This window comes from Eubalaena glacialis, chromosome 7 (assembly GCF_028564815.1).
Source record: "Eubalaena glacialis isolate mEubGla1 chromosome 7, mEubGla1.1.hap2.+ XY, whole genome shotgun sequence".
NCBI lineage: Eukaryota > Metazoa > Chordata > Mammalia > Artiodactyla > Balaenidae > Eubalaena > Eubalaena glacialis.
Window position 1 is genome coordinate 89229198 of NC_083722.1, and position 19272 is coordinate 89248469.

A 19272-nucleotide genomic window follows, 5' to 3' on the forward strand; every position below is an offset into this window, starting at 1 on the left:
ACATGATTTATTACATTTATTGACATCAAAATATTTTCTTTAATAACTTGCATATTATATTGTAGCTTCCCTAGAAGTTGAGCTGTGTATCGAGGAAGCTTATAAATGTTGCATATATACTATTCTGTCTACAAGGCACATGGCTTTAGGGGACCGTAACAGTCAGCTTCATTTCCCCCACTTTCGATCTATGTGACCTCAGGCAAGTTACTTGACAACTCTTAGTACCACCCTACACCTGTGTGTCTGGATAATAATACACACCTTTCAAAATTAAATGAGAAATGTGAAATCTTTTGCATAGTTTCTGGAACATGCTAGGTACTCAGCAAGTGGTAAGTAATACTGTCAATAGCAGTCACTCATACTGTTGTCTAAGCTACATTTTTATTCCATTTTCTAATCTACCCTTAAATTATTTAAAGCTCATAAACAGTAATATTACACTTCCTGCGAGTAATCCTTCCTGTCTTTTTTATTTTTAACATCTTTATTGGAGTATAATTGCTTTACAATGGTGTGTTAGTTTCTGCTTTACAACAAGATGAATCACCTATACATATACATATATCCCCTCATCTCCTGCCTCTTGCGTCTCCCTCCCACCCTCCCTATCTCACCCCTCTAGGTGGTCACAAAGCACCGAGCTGATCTCCCTGTGCTATGCGGCTGCTTCCCACTAGCTATCTATTTTACATTTGGTAGTGTATATATGTCCATGCCACTCTCTCACTTCGTCCCAGCTTACCTTTCCCCCTCCCCACATCCTCAGGTCCATTCTCTACGTCTGTGTCGTTATTCCTGTCCTGCCTCTAGGTTCATCAGAACCTTTTTTTTAGATTCCATATATATGTGTTAGCATACGGTATTTGTTTTTCTCTTTCTGACTTACTTCATTCTGTATGACAGACTCTAGGTCCATCCACCTCACTACAAATAACTCAATTTCATTTCTTTTTATGGTTGAGTAATATTCCATTGTATATATGTGCCACATCTTCTTTATCCATTCATCTGTTGATGGACACTTAGGTTGCTTCCATGTCCTGGCTATTGTAAATAGAGCTGCAATGAACATTGTGGTACATGACTCTTTGAATTATGGTTTTCTCAGGGTATATGCCCAGTAGTGGGATTGCTGGGTCATATGGTAGTTCTATTTTTAGTTTTTTAAGGAACCTCCATACTGTTCTCCATAGTGGCTGTATCAATTTACATTCCCACCAACAGTGCAAGAGGGTTCCCTTTTCTCCACACCCTCTCCAGCATTTATTATTTGTAGATTTTTTGATGATGGCCATTCTGACTGGTGTGAGGTGATACCTCATTGTAGTTTTGATTTGCATTTCTCTAATGATTAGTGATGTTGAGCATCCTTTCAAGTGTTTGTTGGCAATCTGTATCTCTTCTTTGGAGAAATGTCTATTTAGGTCTTCTGCCCATTTTTGGATTGGGTTGTTTGTTTTTTTGATATTGAGCTGCATGAGCTGCTTGTAAATTTTGGAGACTAATCCTTTGTCAGTTGCTTCATTTGCAAATATTTTCTCCCATCCTGAAGGTTGTCTTTTCATCTTGTTTAAGGTTTCCTTTGCTGTGCAAAAGCTTTTAAGTTTCATTAGGTCCCATTTGTTTATTTGTGTTTTTATTTCCATTTCTCTAGGAGGTGGGTCAAAAAGGATCTTGCTGTGATTTATGTCATAGAGTGTTCTGCCTGTGTTTTCCTCTAAGAGTTTTATAGTGTCTGGCCTTACATTTAGGTCTTTAATCCATTTGGAGTTTATTTTTGTGTATGGTGTTAGGGAGTGTTCTAATTTCATTCTTTTACATGTAGCTGTTCAATTTTCCCAGCACCACTTATTGAAGAGGCAGTCTTTTCTCCATTGTATATTCTTGCCTCCTTTATCAAAGATATGTGCGTGGGTTTCTCTCCTGTTCCATTGATCTATATTTCTGTTTTTGTGCCAGTACCATACTGTCTTGATTACTGTAGCTTTGTAGTATAGTCTGAAGTCCGGGCGCCTGATTCCTCCAGCTCCATTTTTCTTTCTCAAGGTTGCTTTGGCTGTTTGGGGTCTTTTGTGTTTCCATACAAATTGTGCAGTTTTTTGTTCTAGTTCTGTGAAAAATGCCATTGGTAGTTTGAGAGGGATTGCATTGAATCTGTAGATTGCTTTGGGTAGTATAGTCATTTTCACAATGTTGATTCTTCCAGTCCAAGAGCATGGTGTATCTCTCCATCTGTTTGTATCATCTTTAATGTCTTTCATCAGTTTCTTATAGTTTTCTGCATACAGGTCTTTTGTCTCCTTAGGTAGGTTTATTCCTGGGTATTTTATTCTTTTTGTTGCAGTGGTAAATGGGAGTGTTTCCTTAATTTTTTCCTGTCTTTCCAGCCAGTTTTTTGTTGATCACAATCCTCCGGTTCCTCCATATATGTGAACAAATATGTAATTTCAAAATATTTTCATAATTCATATACAGTACTTTTTACCAGCCAGGTTTCTTGTCATTATCCTTGTTGCTTAATGAATTTAAAGTTGCCCCCAAATGAATCATTTGTAAACAACACTCATCTTTTTAGCTTGGTCTCAGTATTCTTTTTCCAAAGTTCTATATTCAGACAATTCATTATTAAAAAAATTTACAAACCCATATTATTTAAAGCAAATTATTTTGGACATTGACAGAGTTTGTTCATTCACTTGAATATTCTGATATCATTCTAGTATAAGTTACCTGTATGTGGAAGTGAAGTGTCTTATAAATACCTTCTGTTTGCTGTCAAGACACCTGTAACCTATACATCCAAGTCCAAGTATGTATATACTCTGTACCTACCTGTTTAAACTTTGGCAAGTTACTTAACTTCTCTGAGCCTCAACTTTCTTGTCTGTAAAATGAGGATAAGATAGCACATACCTTAGAAAATTGTGGTTAGGATTTCATGAGTTAATGTATGTAAAGTGTTGGGTACCTGGGGCATAGTAAGTTCTGTATAAGTGTTTATTGTGGTTGCTGTTATAATTGTTACTTCTCTTATGCTCTGTGTTTGCCATGGAAGTTTCTCACTTGAATCTGAATCTTCTGGTTATAGAGATTTTTTGTTTAAGATATTTATTAGTATCCTTTTCTAATACAAAATGATTTCTTTATATGTTTTTAGGCTAAATTGTTCTGGCCAGGTGATATGCTTATCTTTGGAGATTCTATTTTTAAATTGTGTCTTCAGCCATCAGAGTCTGTTTTGATCCAGTGTTTTTTTCCCCCTGGCAACCAATTTTTTTCCTTCCTAGATTACAACAGGCGCCTCTGGGAAGCCTTCTTTGTCACTTTCTGTTATAACCCTCTTCTGCCCTCACTCTACCCCCATCACATATTAGACCTGGGGACCGCTATCTTTTTTCCCTTGACCTTATACTGCCTGAATCCTAGTAGGTATTGAGTAAATGTTGAATTTATGAGTTACATAGTATCTTTGATTTTTTTCTCCTGTATCACATGTAGTGCACATCTTATTATTTGGTCTTTATTACTGCTTATAAACTCAGCATTATTTGTAGTATTTTAAGTCTGTTTGGAGTAAACTTTGGCTCTCTGGAACCCTTGAAGTACCAGTAGAAACTGAAGATGACCTTCAGTCATTACCAGAATGACTATTTTATGTTTGTATCCTTTTTCTAAAAAGTCAGCAAAGTAAATAATGGTGTTAAAATTGGCATTTGCCTGATAAAATACACATTTTGCCATCTTTAAGGTAAAAAGTTGCTGTTCTACTAATTTGCTTCTTATGCTGTCTTGAGTGCTTATAAGAGCTCTGGAGAAAATAATGTTTTCTACACAGATATACTTGCAAACATTAGAGCATTTACTGAAAAAATACCAAATACTCTGCTTAATGGCAAGATTATCTTTAGAAAGCTGTTTGTGATAAAACTTTTTTTTAGCTCATCTACTTCCACAAGTAAGGTTACAAAAATATTTTTGATAGCTGCACTCTTAGTCCAGTGATTTTAATAAATACACTTTCCAAGTAACCGTTCTCATTAGTTAGGTGGAAGGAAATGTTGGAGCCCTCAGGCACCACACATCATTATATCTCTAACTTGTTAGGTAGTTTCCATAGTTAGGTGACTGACTTAAGAAAAGTTGTTAAAGTTGACAAACATGGCCCTACATGCCTTGGTTTGTTTATATGGCATCTTCTCCATTTCTGTAGCAACTTACTCAACCTTCCAGGTGTATTTTCGGTGGGGAAGTATTGAGAGTAGAAAATTAGTACTAAGTTTGCTGTTCTTCTTTCAGTTGTGGTATATTTGATCATGCATAAAAATGTCATGCCACTATCAGCAGGTCATTACACTATTCTAACCATTGTAATGAATATATTCAAGAGGTCTTATTTCTAATATTCTTCATCCTTATTGCAGTACCTGCCATTATGCTAGACATCCTACCCAGTGCAGTAAGGCTAGAAAAAGAAATAAAAGGCAGTAATCCAAATTGGAAAGGAAGAAGTAAAACTGTTTATTCACAGACAGATGATCACTGATGTAGAAAATTTGATGGAATCTCCAAAGAAGCTACTAGAGCTGATAAATTTAGCAAGGTTGCAGAATACAAGATCAGTATGCAAAAGTCAATTGTATTTCTACATATTAAGCAATCAGAAACTGAAATTTAGGAAAAAAACCAATACCGTTTACAATAGCACCAAAACATATGAAATACTTAGGGATAAAATTGACAATACAAGTGCAAGACCTATATACTGAAAACTGCAAAACATTATTGAGAGAAAATAATGGAGCCCCAGGGCTTCCCTGGTGGCCCAGTGGTTAAGAATCCGCCTGCCAATGCAAGGAACACAGGTTTGCGCCCTGGCCCGGGAAGATCCCACATGCTGCGGAGCAACTAAGCCCTTGCACCACAACTACTGAGCCTGAGCTCTAGAGCCCACAAGCCACAACTACTGAGCCCATGTGCCACAACTACTGAAGCCTGCGTGCCTAAAGCCCATGCTCCACAACAAGAGAAGCCATGACAATGAGAAGCCCGCGCACTGCAACGAAGAGTAGCCCCTGCTCACCACAGCTAGAGAAAGCCTGTGCACAGCAACGAAGACCCAACACAGCCATAAGTAAATGAATGAATGAATGAATGAAAATAATGGAGCCCCAAGTAAATGGAGAGATGCATCATGTTTATGGGTCAGAAAACTCAATACTGTTAGCATCTCCATTCTCTCCAAAGTGATTGATAGATTCATTGCAATTCAAATGAAAATCTCAGCAGGCCGGACTTCCCTGGTGGTGCAGTGGTTAAGAATCCGCCTGCCAATGCAGGGGACATGGGTTTGAGCCCTAGTCCAGGAAGATCCCACATGCTGTGGAGCAGCTAAGACCATGAGCCACACCTACTGAACCTGAGCTCTAGAGCCCACGAGCCACAACTAGTGACCCTGCACGTCTAGAGCCTGTGCTCCGCGACAAGAGAAGCCACCGCAATGAGAAGCCCATGCACCGTGACGAAGAGTAGCCCCTGCTCACCACGCAACTAGAGGAAGCCCGCGCGCAGCAACAAAGACCCAATGCAGCCAAAAATAAATATTAATTAATTAATTTTAAAAATCTCAGGCTGTTTTGCAGGAATTGATAAGCCGATTCTAAAATTCTTACAGAAGTGCAAAGACTCTAGACTAGTCTGAACGACTTTGACAAAGAAGAAAGTCGGAGAACTAATACTACTTGAACGCAAGATTTATTATAGAGGTGTAGTAGTCAAAAAAGTATTCAATTGGTATCAAGATAGATCCGTAGATTAGAGCTAAATAGAGTCCAGAAATAAATCCACACATATATGGACAATTGATTATTGACAAAAGCGAGAAGGCAGTTCATTGCAAAAAGGCTAGTCTTTTCCAATTGCTGGAGCAATTACATATCCATGTTTAAAAACAAAACAAAAGAACTTCAAACCTCGTACATACATAAAAATCAACTTAAAATGGAAGATCTAAATATCAAACCTAAAGACATAAAATTTCTAGAAGAAAATATAGATGAAAAATCTTTGTGGTCTGAGTTAGGTAAAGATTTCTTAGATAGGTCACCAAATGCAAGATCTGTAAAAGTATAATTTGGACATCAAAGTTAAATATTCTGTTCTTGGATAGACACTGTTAAGAGTATGAAGAGACAAGCCACAGACTAGGAGAAAAGAATTGCAGGTGACCTATAGCTGGAATATATAAAGAACTGTAAAACTCAATAATTACAAAAACAGACAACCCGATGAAAACGTGCAAAACATTTGAACAGACACTTCACTAAAGAAAATATATTATGGATGGTAAAAAAGTACATGAAAAGGAGCTCAGCATCATTAGTCATTGGGGAAATACATATTAAAACCACAATGAAATGCTACTGCATACCAATTAAAATGGTTAAATTTTTAAAATACAATACCAGGTATGGGAAAGGATGTAAAGAAACTGGCACTGGTCTAAATGTAAAATACGACCACTTTCTAAAACAATTTGGTAGTTTCTTAAAAAGTATACGTACATATACCTGCCATGTGGTCCAGCTATTTCACTTCTAGGTATTTTCCCAAGAGAAATGAAGGCATGTGTCCATACGAAAACATGAATATAAATGTTCATAGCAGCTTTATTTGTAATAGCCAAAAACTGGAAAAATCCCAAATGTCTATCAATAGGCAAGTATATAAACAAATAACGATACAATGGAATATTACTTAGCAATTAAAAAGGGGTGAACTATTGATATCCACACTAACATGAATGAATCATACAAAAATTCTGAAGGAAAGAATTCAAGTTAAAAAATTTAATGTATAATTACATTTATATAAAATTCTAGAAAAGGCAAACGAATGTAGAATGACCGATCAGATTGTTTAGGGGTTGGTAAGGAAGGACAGGAAAGGGGGATGACAGAGGGACACGAAACTTTTTTGGGGTGATGGATATGTTCACTGTCTTAATTATGGTGATGATTTCACATGTATGTCTATCAAAAGTTACCAAATCACATACTTTAAATACGTGTAGTTTATTGGATATCAGTTATACCTCAATAAAGCTAAAAACAAAAATAAAGAGTACAGGCTCTGCTGTTAGAAAGCCTGGGTAAAAGAAGGATAATAACAGGACCCAACTCTCAGGGTCGTTGTGAGGACTGTGGGTTTTGATATATGGTCAGAGATTAGACCAGGGCCTGACTCAGCGCTCTTCACCATTTGCTATGACTGTATTTTATTTTCTACTAAATCATAAACTCTCGACAAGCAAGGCACCACGTCTCTGCCATCATTTTGCCTAGTTTGAAACTCAGCATGAGTATTTATTTGTGTAATCCTCTACGTATTACAAAAACAGGGCAAAAAGCGTTTTGACGAACTTTACGTGGTTCGGTAATAGTATTAGCATCCTTCAAACATGTACAGCATGGGTAAAGATTGAAAAAAGAACTGGAATTTGGTATACACTGCTCTGGCCTAATTTGTGAATTATGGTATTTATATGTTTAGAATTATATGGGAAATATTTAAAATGTTACATTGTCTTAAAGATATATCTTTATTTTTATACGTGTATGTAAATGTGTGTATATGTGTGTGTCTATCACATATATTCCCTGAAAATGGTTTCCTTTGGGCACTCTAACGTAGCTGTCACCCTCGTTTCTTTGACTTATTTTAGAATGCAGTTAAGTCCTTGGGAAAATCACTTATGTCATCAGTGAGGAATGCCACCAAAATAGCTTCTCACTTAAGTTCCCATCCCCAGAGCTAACCCACGGGAGGTTCCGATAAATTCAAATATTTAATAACTTGTATTTTTCTTTCTCCTTAAACACAGGCCCTCTGGTCCTGGAGGCAGGATCATGTGGTGGATTCTTGGCAGTCAGCAGTCTGTGGAGCATTTGCAGGTGCAAAGGATTATATTATACTGGGAAAGACCAAAGAGGGGGAGAAAAATGTGAAAATATTAACTGTGCAAAAACAACATTCTTCAGAAATTCCAGATTGTTTGGAAGAAGAGAGTCTCACTAGTTGTTTGAGAAAAGAGAGTGTCTTAGGGAAAAAAAAACCTGCTAAAAAGGTGTCTGCCTGAAAGACAGCCAATTTGTTTTTGACAAATTTTTTCTTTTTATTAAAGCCTTCACTCAGGCCCTTGGATTATCTTAAAGATGATTTAGCAAGGCCTCTGTGGGAAGAGACTGGCTGTGGGTGCAGCTGTCTGCCTTGAGCACTTCTTGGGGGGGTTTAGGCGATTTTTGCAGAAGGCAATGATTCACGGTCCATGTGACATGTTTGACAGCGCCGTAGATTAACTGGTGTCAGGAGAGCAGAGGCTGCTCCACAACTTACTGAAAGCTAAACTGCGTGGTGTAGAAAATATGGAGATCTAAACATCTGGGCATTTTCTAGACATTAAACAAAGAGCAGAGTGACACTATGCAATGTCTATCCATCACTTGGTCATATGCATTTTCCAGTGAGGTTTTAGTGAGAACTCAGAAACTGGAAAGAATTTAATAAGTGAGAGGTGTAACAGTCTAAAAGAGAAATACATTTTGTTGCAAATAAAGGTGAGTGAGAATTATGGTTGAAATAAATCGAAACGGAAATTTGCCAGAAAATTGTAAACTGCTGGTTTTGATGTGAAGCCAGTAAACTGACAGATATGTGGGCTTAGGATACCAACCTTAGTAGAAAATAATTCATTTCCAATTTGTTTAATGGTCGTTGGATGGGTTTTTAGTTGTAGTGATTAGGAAAACAGAAAACATACATTTTATAATTAATAAGTGGACCCATCTGACTTATAGAATTGATAATCCAAAATAAGACTCTTGCCTCTAGATAGGAAGCCAGCTCAGATTGCTTATGACGGGTAATTGTTTCCACATGATCCATAGTCATTAGCTGTGTTAAATGGGTAGGTGGTCTTGATTCATTTGCCAGTGGTCCGGAGTCTTTACTCCCCAGTCCCTAAGAAATGGGCGTTTCTGTGGACTCCCTTCTGGGTCCTGGGCACAAAGTAAGCATTCTGGAAATTGAGTCATCTTGGATAAGGAAGGCCAGTTCTTAAAGTTAACATACTATAAAACGTCTGGGTGTTGAAACAAATATATATATTCTCTGGTCCCTTCCCTTAAGTAGCTAATTCAAAGATTCGCTTGCAAATATGCATTGTTCCTATTAAGGACATGTGCGTTCATTACAATTCCTTTTTCTGAATAATGCTGTGTAATAGGCACTAAGTACTTAGTTTAGTCAGGGGGTGGGAGCCGGGGAGAAACTTGGTATCAGACCCCCACTGTTTGGCGGGATCCTGTGGGCCAGGCTCTTTCCATTCCGGTGGCCCCCCTGAGGATGAGGAGCGCAGCAACCCACACTGCCCTCCAGGGACACTGGGGAAGCTGGGATGCGCGGGGCAGGAAAGGGATTTGCCCAGAGCCTCAGGATCCAGTGCTGGCTGACCTGTCTGAATCATAGAGCTGTCAAACCTCTGTTGTATCCCCGACTAAGGAACGAGACTTTGGGGCCTTATTGAGCACCAGTTTCCTTACCTATAATGCAGAAGCAACCTTCCCTCCATTAAGGGGTTGTTGCTGGGATAGGTGCGATAATGTGTGTTAGAACTGCGTTTACGGAGTTACCACTATTTCAATAAAAACAACCAGCACCCAGGAAATGAAAAGCTGTCATCATCACAGTAATTCATATTCTTAATTGCATAGAAAAAAATAACACATTAATAAACTTACTATACATAATCATCACCTCTAGTAGGGTGTAGATTTAAAAACTACTCCAAGACAATTATCTTATTTTTTCAGCTGAGGTTCTGATAGGAATTTGCCCAAGGTCTGCAGAAAATCCATTGTCAGTACATCTACATGTATTTAACAAAAGATAAAGTAAAATAAATAGATTTCTTGTTTCTATCCCTTTTGTTTTGAAATTTTAGTTGGTACAAATGTTGATCCTGAGGAACAAGGTTACTCTTTTAAAACCTTTCTGAAAGATAAACGTAATTGGAAAATATTTCAGATTGTGAAAAAGCGACATTCTGTAAGAATTTGCTGCAAGATTGTGCACTGCACAGTATAGGGAAATGACTAATGACTAGTCATCTTGGGCAGCCCCTAAGATCTGACATGCTTACTGGCTGTACTTTCAGACGTTTTTGCCTTACATGGCCACAGAGGCAGTGATAAAACTTGCCCTATAAACCAGAAATCTGATTTCTCATCCCTGTGTGCTTTTCCAAGTTTAACCTGGTTAAATCACTGTAGACGAACCACTCTCTGGCCATCCTTGGCACTCTTCGGTGCCCATGCTTGCTTTATAAACCACTTGGCACAAATATCCAAAAATGTCCCTTGAGATTGGAGGTGTTGATGGCTCGTCATGCTCAGAAATTCCCTTGGCTTCTGGTCAGGGGTTAGATTCGGAGGGGGGGGGGGCGGAAACGGACTTTGCCAACTTCCCTACTTCAAGTTAACTTCCAAACATAAAACCATCATTCAGTCTTAGTAATTATGTATGACATCTGCTACTATAGTGATATCTGCTATTCTAATGTCCTTTGATTAGTTTCCTGTAATGAACACTTAACTTACATTCTCTAAGAGGGAAGGAGAGAAAGAGATCTCTCCCCCCATGGCTTGAAATTCTAGAATAGGGTGAGGATTGTTTGGGTAACAAATGACAGGGCTTGATACAGTCTTTAAAACACAAACGAAAACACGTTTGTTGCCGTTGTTGTTGTTGAAGCCATCCAAGTCTGGACGCTTGTTTGGAGCTCGTAGGTGGAGCTGCTCTTCCTGCCCCCAGCTCATCTGGGGGGGGAGGCCCTGGGCGGACAGTGAGTGGCAGTGCCGCCCACTACTGCTCCCCCCACAGTCACAGCTGCTGTTGGAGGTGACAGCTCCATAACTCTTGTAGGAAGGCGGCCCCTTTGTCTGGAGAAGGCAAAGAACCTGCATTTCTTCCCTGAGGACACGTGAGATGTAGTTTCACTGTAAAAGTCTAGTTTCCCCTGAATCTGGTTCTTGAAAGCAGTTAGCCTAACATTCAGTAAAAACCCAACTCTAGTGGAACCCATAGAAAATTGTTTCACATGTGATTTGAGCACTAAAGTATCCTGCAGTCGCTGTATCAAATAATTATTTCCTGTCTAATGTTAGCATGTTCCTTGTATTTATTACCAGCGGTTAACATTTCCCTTAAGTAAAATGCAGAAAATAACTACATTTTAACTGGAAACATAGCTCCCCTGCCCCCTCCCCATTATGACCAGTTATTCTGTTACGTGATCTTCACAAGTCCTTCTTACAGCCTCATAAAAAACATTGTGGGGTCTGTGAATTAAAGCAGTCTTTGATATTTGAAGACATTTAAATCGACTTATTAATAACTTGCATAAAATAAAGTTTCCATCGTGGTAGTAAAAGTAGGACCTATTTTAGCATATGCGTTTTTGTCTAACTTTTCTTCTCATTACTTTCATGAAACAGAAATCACTGGGAGAATATTGGCAGGCATCTACAGTAAAGGAATGGTGAACTTTGCTAATGGCCCAAATAAGTTCGATTTACAGTATCCAAATTTAGTAGAAAACAAATACTTTTCAACATAGGTGACGTGTGAGAGCCTGAGTGGTCAGACGGGACAGATGATGTCCTTGTCAATTTTTAGGTGGTTCAGGTCAGTTTGTAAAGATTTTCAAGTAGGAAAATCGTGTATGCACTTCTGGATTTTAACAACTGGATACATTTGGATTTGTCTTATTCATATATCGAAGTCATCATGTAGTGAAACAGCATTACTTTTGGAGCCAAGGTACACATGACTTTTGAGTCCCACCTCCTTTATGGCAGAGTAAGTGGTTAAAAAAAAGTGAGAGTAGTATTTCAGGACTGGGTCCACAAAATTTTAAAATACTTGCAGTTTAGCAGGTCTCTGAATTTCAGACAACTTTTGAATTGGGAGGAAAGTGTTTCACATATTCATAACTCAAAGGTGGCTAAAATAAAAGGGACTCCAGTATACGTGTTTATGGTTTTTACTCGTTAGCCCTAAGATTGGTGTCATTCTGGGTACATCTCTCAAGAAGTCAGCATCATAATAAATGTTACCAAATGGAGGAGGTTCGGTTTAATCTTATTTCAGCAACATATTTTAGAAAGATATTTGGCAAAGATCAAATGACCTCCTTGTCCACACACCGCAAAACTTAGAGGGAGAGGTGTGCTATTTCTGAAGCATCCTTCACACACGTGTTCTGTTCAGCTCTTAGAAAACTGCCGATTTCACCCTGGCTCACGGAAGCTGAATCTTTAGAAAGCCCTTTTGGGCTCATTATTTCTGTCTCCTTTGGGCCTTTTGCAGTTTAAAATATATCTTTGTATCGTATTAAATAAAATAATGGTACCATATACTGTGATTTCTGTTAAAAAAGTAGTCCTCCAGTTCCTCTGTCTGTAGATATGGACCCGTTTAAAGTACGTGGATTTAAAAAAAATCAGTTTGGCAGTCATGGCATTTAAATAAAAAGGACAGGAGAGAAAAGTTAGGAAAGAAGCAGTAAGGAAGAATGCAGGCTTGAATCAAAACTGACTCTAACAAGATATGGAAGCGAGTTTAGAAATCTTGTTACTCTCACTGGCCTGTTGATCAGAAGCCTGCAAATACAGAAACATTTATACTCTTTTAACCATAAGAAGCCAGCCATTTATACGAAAAATCCCCACACTGATACCCGTGTCTGTTTGCCAGTTTTGCCTCAGAGCAGAAACCACAGCAGCATTTTGGAGTCGGATTAGAGAAGATGGGCCCATGGAAGGCATGGACTCCCTGAGACTCATGGGGCACAGCATGCCTCTCTGAGTGGGGGTCTGACCACGACACACCCCCATGTACACACACAGGTTTGTCTGCTGCTTCACAAAAGAGCAAGCTACATTGTGGGGCCTTGTTTTTTTACTTGCAGGTGTAAAGCGTTATCCCGTCACCTCTTCTATATGCAGTCAGACATCACTACAAAGCAGGGGAGTGTGTGGGTAAAGATTTTGCATGTGTGCTTCCTATTCTTGAATCAATCAGGTGGACGTAACGATAAAGAAGTATTTTTGGCAGAGTTATGAGGAATTAATTACAAAATAAAAATGAGAAAATACCGTGTAATGCAGTAAACAGGACCTCACTTGTGTGTTGGGTATTTTTATATGCACAGGTGGATTTGCAGCTGCAGTCACCACGCCTCTGGACGTGGCAAAAACCAGAATCATGTTGGCAAAGGTAAGTGGTAAAATAATGTAATGTAGACACAACAGATGTTTGTATCTGTTAGCACTTAGGGCTTACATGTATATAAAGTGAACAAAAGTGGCATAACACCTATAGTTAGCAGCCTTTTGCTGCCTGTTGAACCACTAATGAAACTGCCTTTGGACAAAGCAATATCCACAGGAATCGCTGTGACTGATGTCTGGGTAGCATTTTACCTTTTTGCAGTCATTTTCACCTGTATTATGTGAACAGGGAGGGCTGCTAGGGCCTCTGCCTGGTGATACGATTTTCAAAGAATCTCTATTTTTACCGGTGACAGACCCGAGGCTCAGAGCGTTGGCCTGCTTCATGCCATGCAGCAAGTATGAGGCTCTGAACTTACAAGAGTGAAGGCTTATTAAGCCTTCACCAGATGAATTAGGACATTTTTCAGAATTGTTAAAAAAAAGTCGTTAAGTAAAATTGTTTTTAAAAAAGCTGGACCGAGACTTCAGGGAATGGCATACATATAACATACCTGGACCAAAACAATAAAAACTAAAAAGTCATACCCTTGTGGAAATGTGGAACAAATAAGGGCAGAATCGTAGTATGTAGCTTGATAGGGCAAAGCCTGTTTTAAATTGAACACAGTATTCTTGGTTAAGTGTGTTCATTAGCCACTTAGATAAGTTTTATAATCATACCATTCATACTGATTATTCCCCATTCTCCTCAGATGAGTTAATACCGCTTTCAGTATCTTTTCTGTTCAATAGTAATATGTGAATTATCTGGGTTAAGCTCTGCTCATAGGCTGACAGTGAGAGAAGGAACCTAGACAAGCTACTTCTGGTGGGAAATGGGCCAACTCAGTGCTTGCTTGTGGGTTCAAGTGTGAGGGCTTCTCGTCTAGTGAGATCCAGAGGTCTTGATTCCCGGGAGACCCCTCCAGTCTATCTGGAACTGTGTCCTACAGGAGGGTGGTGGGGAGCCGTGTATCTGAGGGTATCTAGAGCCTGCTGTAAGTTGGTTGGGGAGTTTCGTGAAATGATGGTTTCTCTTTTGTCCTTCCACGCAGGCCGGCTCCAGCCCTGCAAGTGGGAACGTCCTCTCTGCCCTGCACGGGGTCTGGCGGACACGGGGGCTGTCGGGGTAAGGCTGGGAAGGGAGGCCCCGCCGCCGCCGCCGTCCACCCTCCTTCTCCTTTAGCCCAGCATCGGGAGAACACCCACCCTTCCTTTTGCTTGCCCTGGTTGGGGTATCATTTACTTTTATCGTACATAACGTTATGTTTGATGTTGCTTACGTGAGATGATATTGCACAATCGGGTTGACGCAGTGTCATGGTGGGTGATTCCCATCTCATTGTTAGATGGCATCCACCTCTGTGGCCTCTGCCAGGTTCTGGATTGCAGCACTGAGAAAGCCGGCGTCCAGTTGTGTAAGGCAGGACGCAAGTGACGAGGAAAGCATTGTTAGAAGAAAGCACTTGTGGTTTGGGGCACTTTTAACTCTTAATAGTTACCACTTTTAACATAGCGTAGTGCCTGACACCTCCCTTGCAGCTCACTGCTCTGCATCATCCGCAAAGGTCTCTTCAAAATGCTATTTCAGCATTGCTTTTACAACATGTAAATCTGTCTAAAGGTTGGGATCTGTAACAGGTAGATGAAATCACGATTCTCTCTGGAATCATCTACCAGGGATTTTGCTGAGAGAGCAAAGCGGCAGCCTCCTGTAGGGGAAGGTTGAAGGGAGCCTAGTGACAGGGCAGGTGTGAAACAGCATAGCCACGGCGGTGCCACCTCCTCGTCCTGGTGCTGTGTCGATCATTTATTTGACTCTAGTTTTGTGTCCATTTGGCACGTTTTATTGCAGCTCGTTGACAGCCTGGGGAACATGGGGCAGGTTGGTCAGGCCGCAGGCAAGGGTATTTTGCAGGAGTTAACAAGCCCCATCCTCTATTCAAAACAGGTAACGGATGGTTTCGTTAAATGTGCCAACTCTCAATGGCTGCTGCTTGCCTGAAGGACAGAGGATTTGGAGACAGGGGCTGGGTTTACCAGAAAGGAGTAACTGAGCCTTGGAGGGCAGGGTGGTAGCTTGTATGTCCTGAGTCAGTGATTTATGGCTAATAGATTATAAGTAAGTAGGAATCTGGTTGCTCATAGCTGAGGCACGTTGATTTTGACACAGGATCCTCATTGCACAGTGAAATGGTGTGAGGAAAAAAAAAAGAAGAGCTCTGAAGTAGCAGGGAAAAGATTCTTAGGGCTTCAAATAGTGACTGGGCCACACAGAGGTGTTGCATGCAGTAGCTGTTTTAGGTCATAGAGTCAAACTGCTAAATTTCACTCTTATGTGTTTCGATATAGTTCTTATTAGAGTCTGTGGCAACTATTGGTCACAGCTAGGCCCTTGACTTTAGCCCTGTGGAGTCCGTGTGGAGCCGCAGCCCGTCCGCCTTTCTCGAAAAAGTGGTGATACTCGGGGATGGCATAGTCGGCAGGACCGTGGCCCCAAAAACTTGTGGACAAGGAATTTCCTTGAGTAGATGATTGAAACTAAACCTTCCCTGTCCCAGTGGTGGTGTTATCTAACCAGGCAGTGCCAGAATTACAGGCAGAAGAAGGGTGTCGTCAACATGCTGAGGGCCTATTCCTGTCCCCGCTTTCAGCCCTGAAAAGGTAATTTGGATTTTTGCCTATCTTCCAGAAGCTTCTAAAGTCTTGGGCTCTCATTAGTATGCCCAGTGTGGTCCTTAGCAGAGTATTTCAGGCAGCTAATGACAGTGTTCATTAGCTTCCTATTAATGTGATAAAAGACAACAAGTAATTGGACCGGAGAACTGTAACGAGAAGCAAACAAAACCTCCTGCGAACATGGGCCACTCTTCTGAGCAGTGGTCCTAGGCTTCCCCAGCCGCCGCCTCTGTCGGTTTTCCATGCAGAGCCCCGGTGGGCTCCTGGTGGCCCCAGAACACACCTGCCGGGTTTAACAGAGGATTCGAGCCGCCTCCCCACCTGCAACGGGCTGGTGCTGAGCTCTCGGCGTAAATTAAAGTGGTGACACTTGGGTCTCTCCGTGTTGGTTCACACGGGGAAGGGACCACGTTCTGGCACCCGATTTGGAAGATGTGCCCTCAGGCAACCTGGTTTCTCTGAAATAAAAATACCGCACGCTCACCGAGCCCAACAGCCCAAAAGCAGATGGGAAGCCTGTTTATCCAGCGTCGCTCCTTCCTCCCTTTCTTCGGCTCATCACCTGGCCTTTTGTTTTCCTCTCCTGTGCCCTTTATGTCCTCACCGCTGCTGCCCTGTGTCCCCCCAGGTGGTGCCCGGCCCTGTGCTGAGCGCCTGACGTTTGTCATCTCGTCCTCGTGCGGTCCCTCCAGTGCAGCCCTGCTCTGTTCAGCCTTCACGTCTGCGTTGCGTTGGGGCCCTCACTGTACAAATTACTCTAATGATGTTAACACACAGTTGTCATCTAGTGAAGCCATCAATTGCTTCCATCTGCCCTTCGCGTGGAGCAGCTGAGCTCATTAGCAGCGGGGAGAGGAGCGAGACACTGGCTGTAGAAACAAGGCAGGGAGGGAGGGAGGGAGGGAGGGTTTTGTGGCCAACGTGGTTTCCACAGCTCAGGCCCTGCTGACCCCCCCTTCCAGCACTTCTCTTTGTAGGATGGGGGCAGGGAGATGAATCTCTTTTCCGGGCCACAAGGACACAGTGGCCTCAAAGCAGTAATTTAGGGGCCACCTCATGCAAAAACAATTTGCATGATGCTGGGCTGAACAACTTTTTTCCTTCCAAGTGTATTTTGGTCTTCTATAGAATTTTCACGTCGACAAGAAAAAGAGGTTCTCATTTCGTGTAGTATTTTACTTGACGATTTAAATCCTCAGCTAACTAAACTATGGGCCCCCTAGAGCCACTCTCGAGTCCGTTTTGCTCAGAAGTGCTGAGGGCTACACACAGGGCGGTCAGGCTGGCCTCTCCCGGCCGTCACACAGAAAGGAGGCAGCCGGGCGGCTGTGAACTAGGCCACGGGGGTTTCCTTCCGGTCCCTTTCTTGGCAAGCCTCCATTTAGCTGAGCATGGAGGTTCCCCAGACTTTCAAGGCTACACAGGCTACTGCTGGCATAACCTCCACGTTTTCAGCTTTCGTCCCTGGATCCGACCCTAAGTCTTTTTAGTGGTCAATCCACTAGTTCTGATTTTGTAATTTTGTTCTCTGCTTACACAAGTAACACTCTTGGTAAAAAAGGTTCAATTGTTGCAGAAACACAGGCAAGGAAAGCCTCCTGTACCCCTTGCTCCCCAGAGGAAGTTGAGGATGCATCTCGGCCGTGTTTGTCCAACATGCAGTCACATTATACATACAGCTTTGGGACTTGACTTCTTTCAGAACCTATTTTGTATACGTTCCGTGTTGGTCCCTATGGACGGCCTTATCAGCGGCACAGTCTCCCGTGTGCGTCCGCTGTAGCATCATCTCTGTAACCAGGGAGCAGATTCTTTGCAGTTTTTCTCTTATCAGCACCACCACAATGACCATCTTTGAACAAATACCTGTGCATCGCTCTGGGAGGGTTTTAAAGAATGACTCCCCACTTTACATCCCCAGTAACATTGTTCTTTTACTCTGCATTTCTTTGCTTCTTCCAAAGTTGCAACTTGGATGGTAACTGGCTCTCTGTAGTGCTTGGGGACGGAACCTGCAATGAGGCGCTGCTCCCCTCCCAGCTGGAACCCACTCGCCTTCCTTGTCCTTTCTTAGAGGGGAGAGAAAACAGGGAATCCATGGAGATTCGATTCCCCGCGCGGCATCACCTTTGTGGGTCTCTAAGGACAAAATGGGACGGAGTGGGTCACTGGGAGGGGCAGCAGAGTCGTCCGGAAATCTTCCCCAACACCCAGGGCCCACCTCAGGTTTCCGGGGAGAGGGTGGGGGGCTGGTGCCCTCCAGCCTTCCCTGGGATTCAGCCCTTTGACTTCTCTATAAAAAAAGTCAATTTCATCATCTCTTGAAAGCAAAAATGGTGTGACAGTCTTAATAGAACTGTCGCGGGGACAGAGTTACTGTGTCTTGACTAATTGCTGGGCTGAACTGTGGGTGCTCACAAGTAAGCTGTTTGTATTCAGCCGCCTTAGCCAACAAGCAGCTGGGCTCCAGCTTCAACAAGTCTACTCGGGAATGTAATTTAGTGCCATTCTGAAAGGAAAACAGACACATTTTAAGTGCTGTGTGGGGTTAAATGAGCGTGGTGTGTTGAGTGGAGCAAGCTGTGGGTGTTGGAATTGAACCTTTTTTACACACAGAAAATTAAAAAAAAAAAATCTTCCCTCCTCCCTTCCCCCCCGCCGCCCCCCTGCCCCCCAGATTATTTGCAGGTGTCTTCCCTCGAATGGCAGCCATCAGTCTGGGAGGTTTCATCTTTCTTGGTGCTTATGACCAGACTCGCAGCTTTCTGTTGGAACTTGGCAGAGAGAGTCCATGAATCAGAGACGGCCCCTGCTTTCAAGAAAGGGTCCTGCTGTGAGAACTGTTTCCCTTCCGGTGAGCAGCTGTTTGGCCATCTAAACAACAGAACGCGGCGCTCAAGTCCAGTTCTGCTCAGATTACGACATGGAGAACGCATCTTCCGTGCTGCAGGCTGGCCGGGATGACGTCATCGGCCTGGTTCCCAGAGTTCAGAGAGAAAAGGATGTCCACAGCGGTACTTTGAACAATTTTCTCAGAACCCCTTAATAAATAAGTGTGGCAACGCTGAGTCCAGGCCCTTTCAGAGCCTTCGTTTGATCTGTATCTGATCTTTCATTTCCTGCCACCTGACAGTGGAATCAGCCAAAGGCAGAGAGGGTTATGATTTTACAAGAATGGCTAGAGTAAGTAAAGGAAGGAGACTCGGGAAGAAGGTTGGGGGTGTGGGTGGCTTTTCTCCCCTGGGGTAACTCTGACGGC

At 41.9% G+C, this 19272-nt stretch overlaps 1 protein-coding gene across 6 annotated transcripts in view; it reads left to right on the forward strand.

The window, feature by feature from the left end:
* The window catches only part of SLC25A26 (solute carrier family 25 member 26), a 144924-nt gene that overhangs the window by 124926 nt on the left and 726 nt on the right, over positions 1 to 19272 (forward strand). For 5 of the 6 annotated variants that reach the window (XM_061197125.1, XM_061197126.1, XM_061197127.1 and 2 more), the window contains 4 exons: positions 7886 to 7955; positions 13274 to 13338; positions 14390 to 14463; positions 18691 to 19081. In XM_061197125.1, coding sequence (XP_061053108.1) covers positions 7886 to 7955; positions 13274 to 13338; positions 14390 to 14463; positions 18691 to 18808 — 327 coding nt within the window. In that variant the 3' untranslated portion in view covers positions 18809 to 19081. Of the gene's footprint in view, positions 1 to 7885; positions 7956 to 13273; positions 13339 to 14389; positions 14464 to 18690; positions 19082 to 19272 lie in introns of those variants that run through there. The other variant, XR_009701624.1, reaches the window with a different exon arrangement.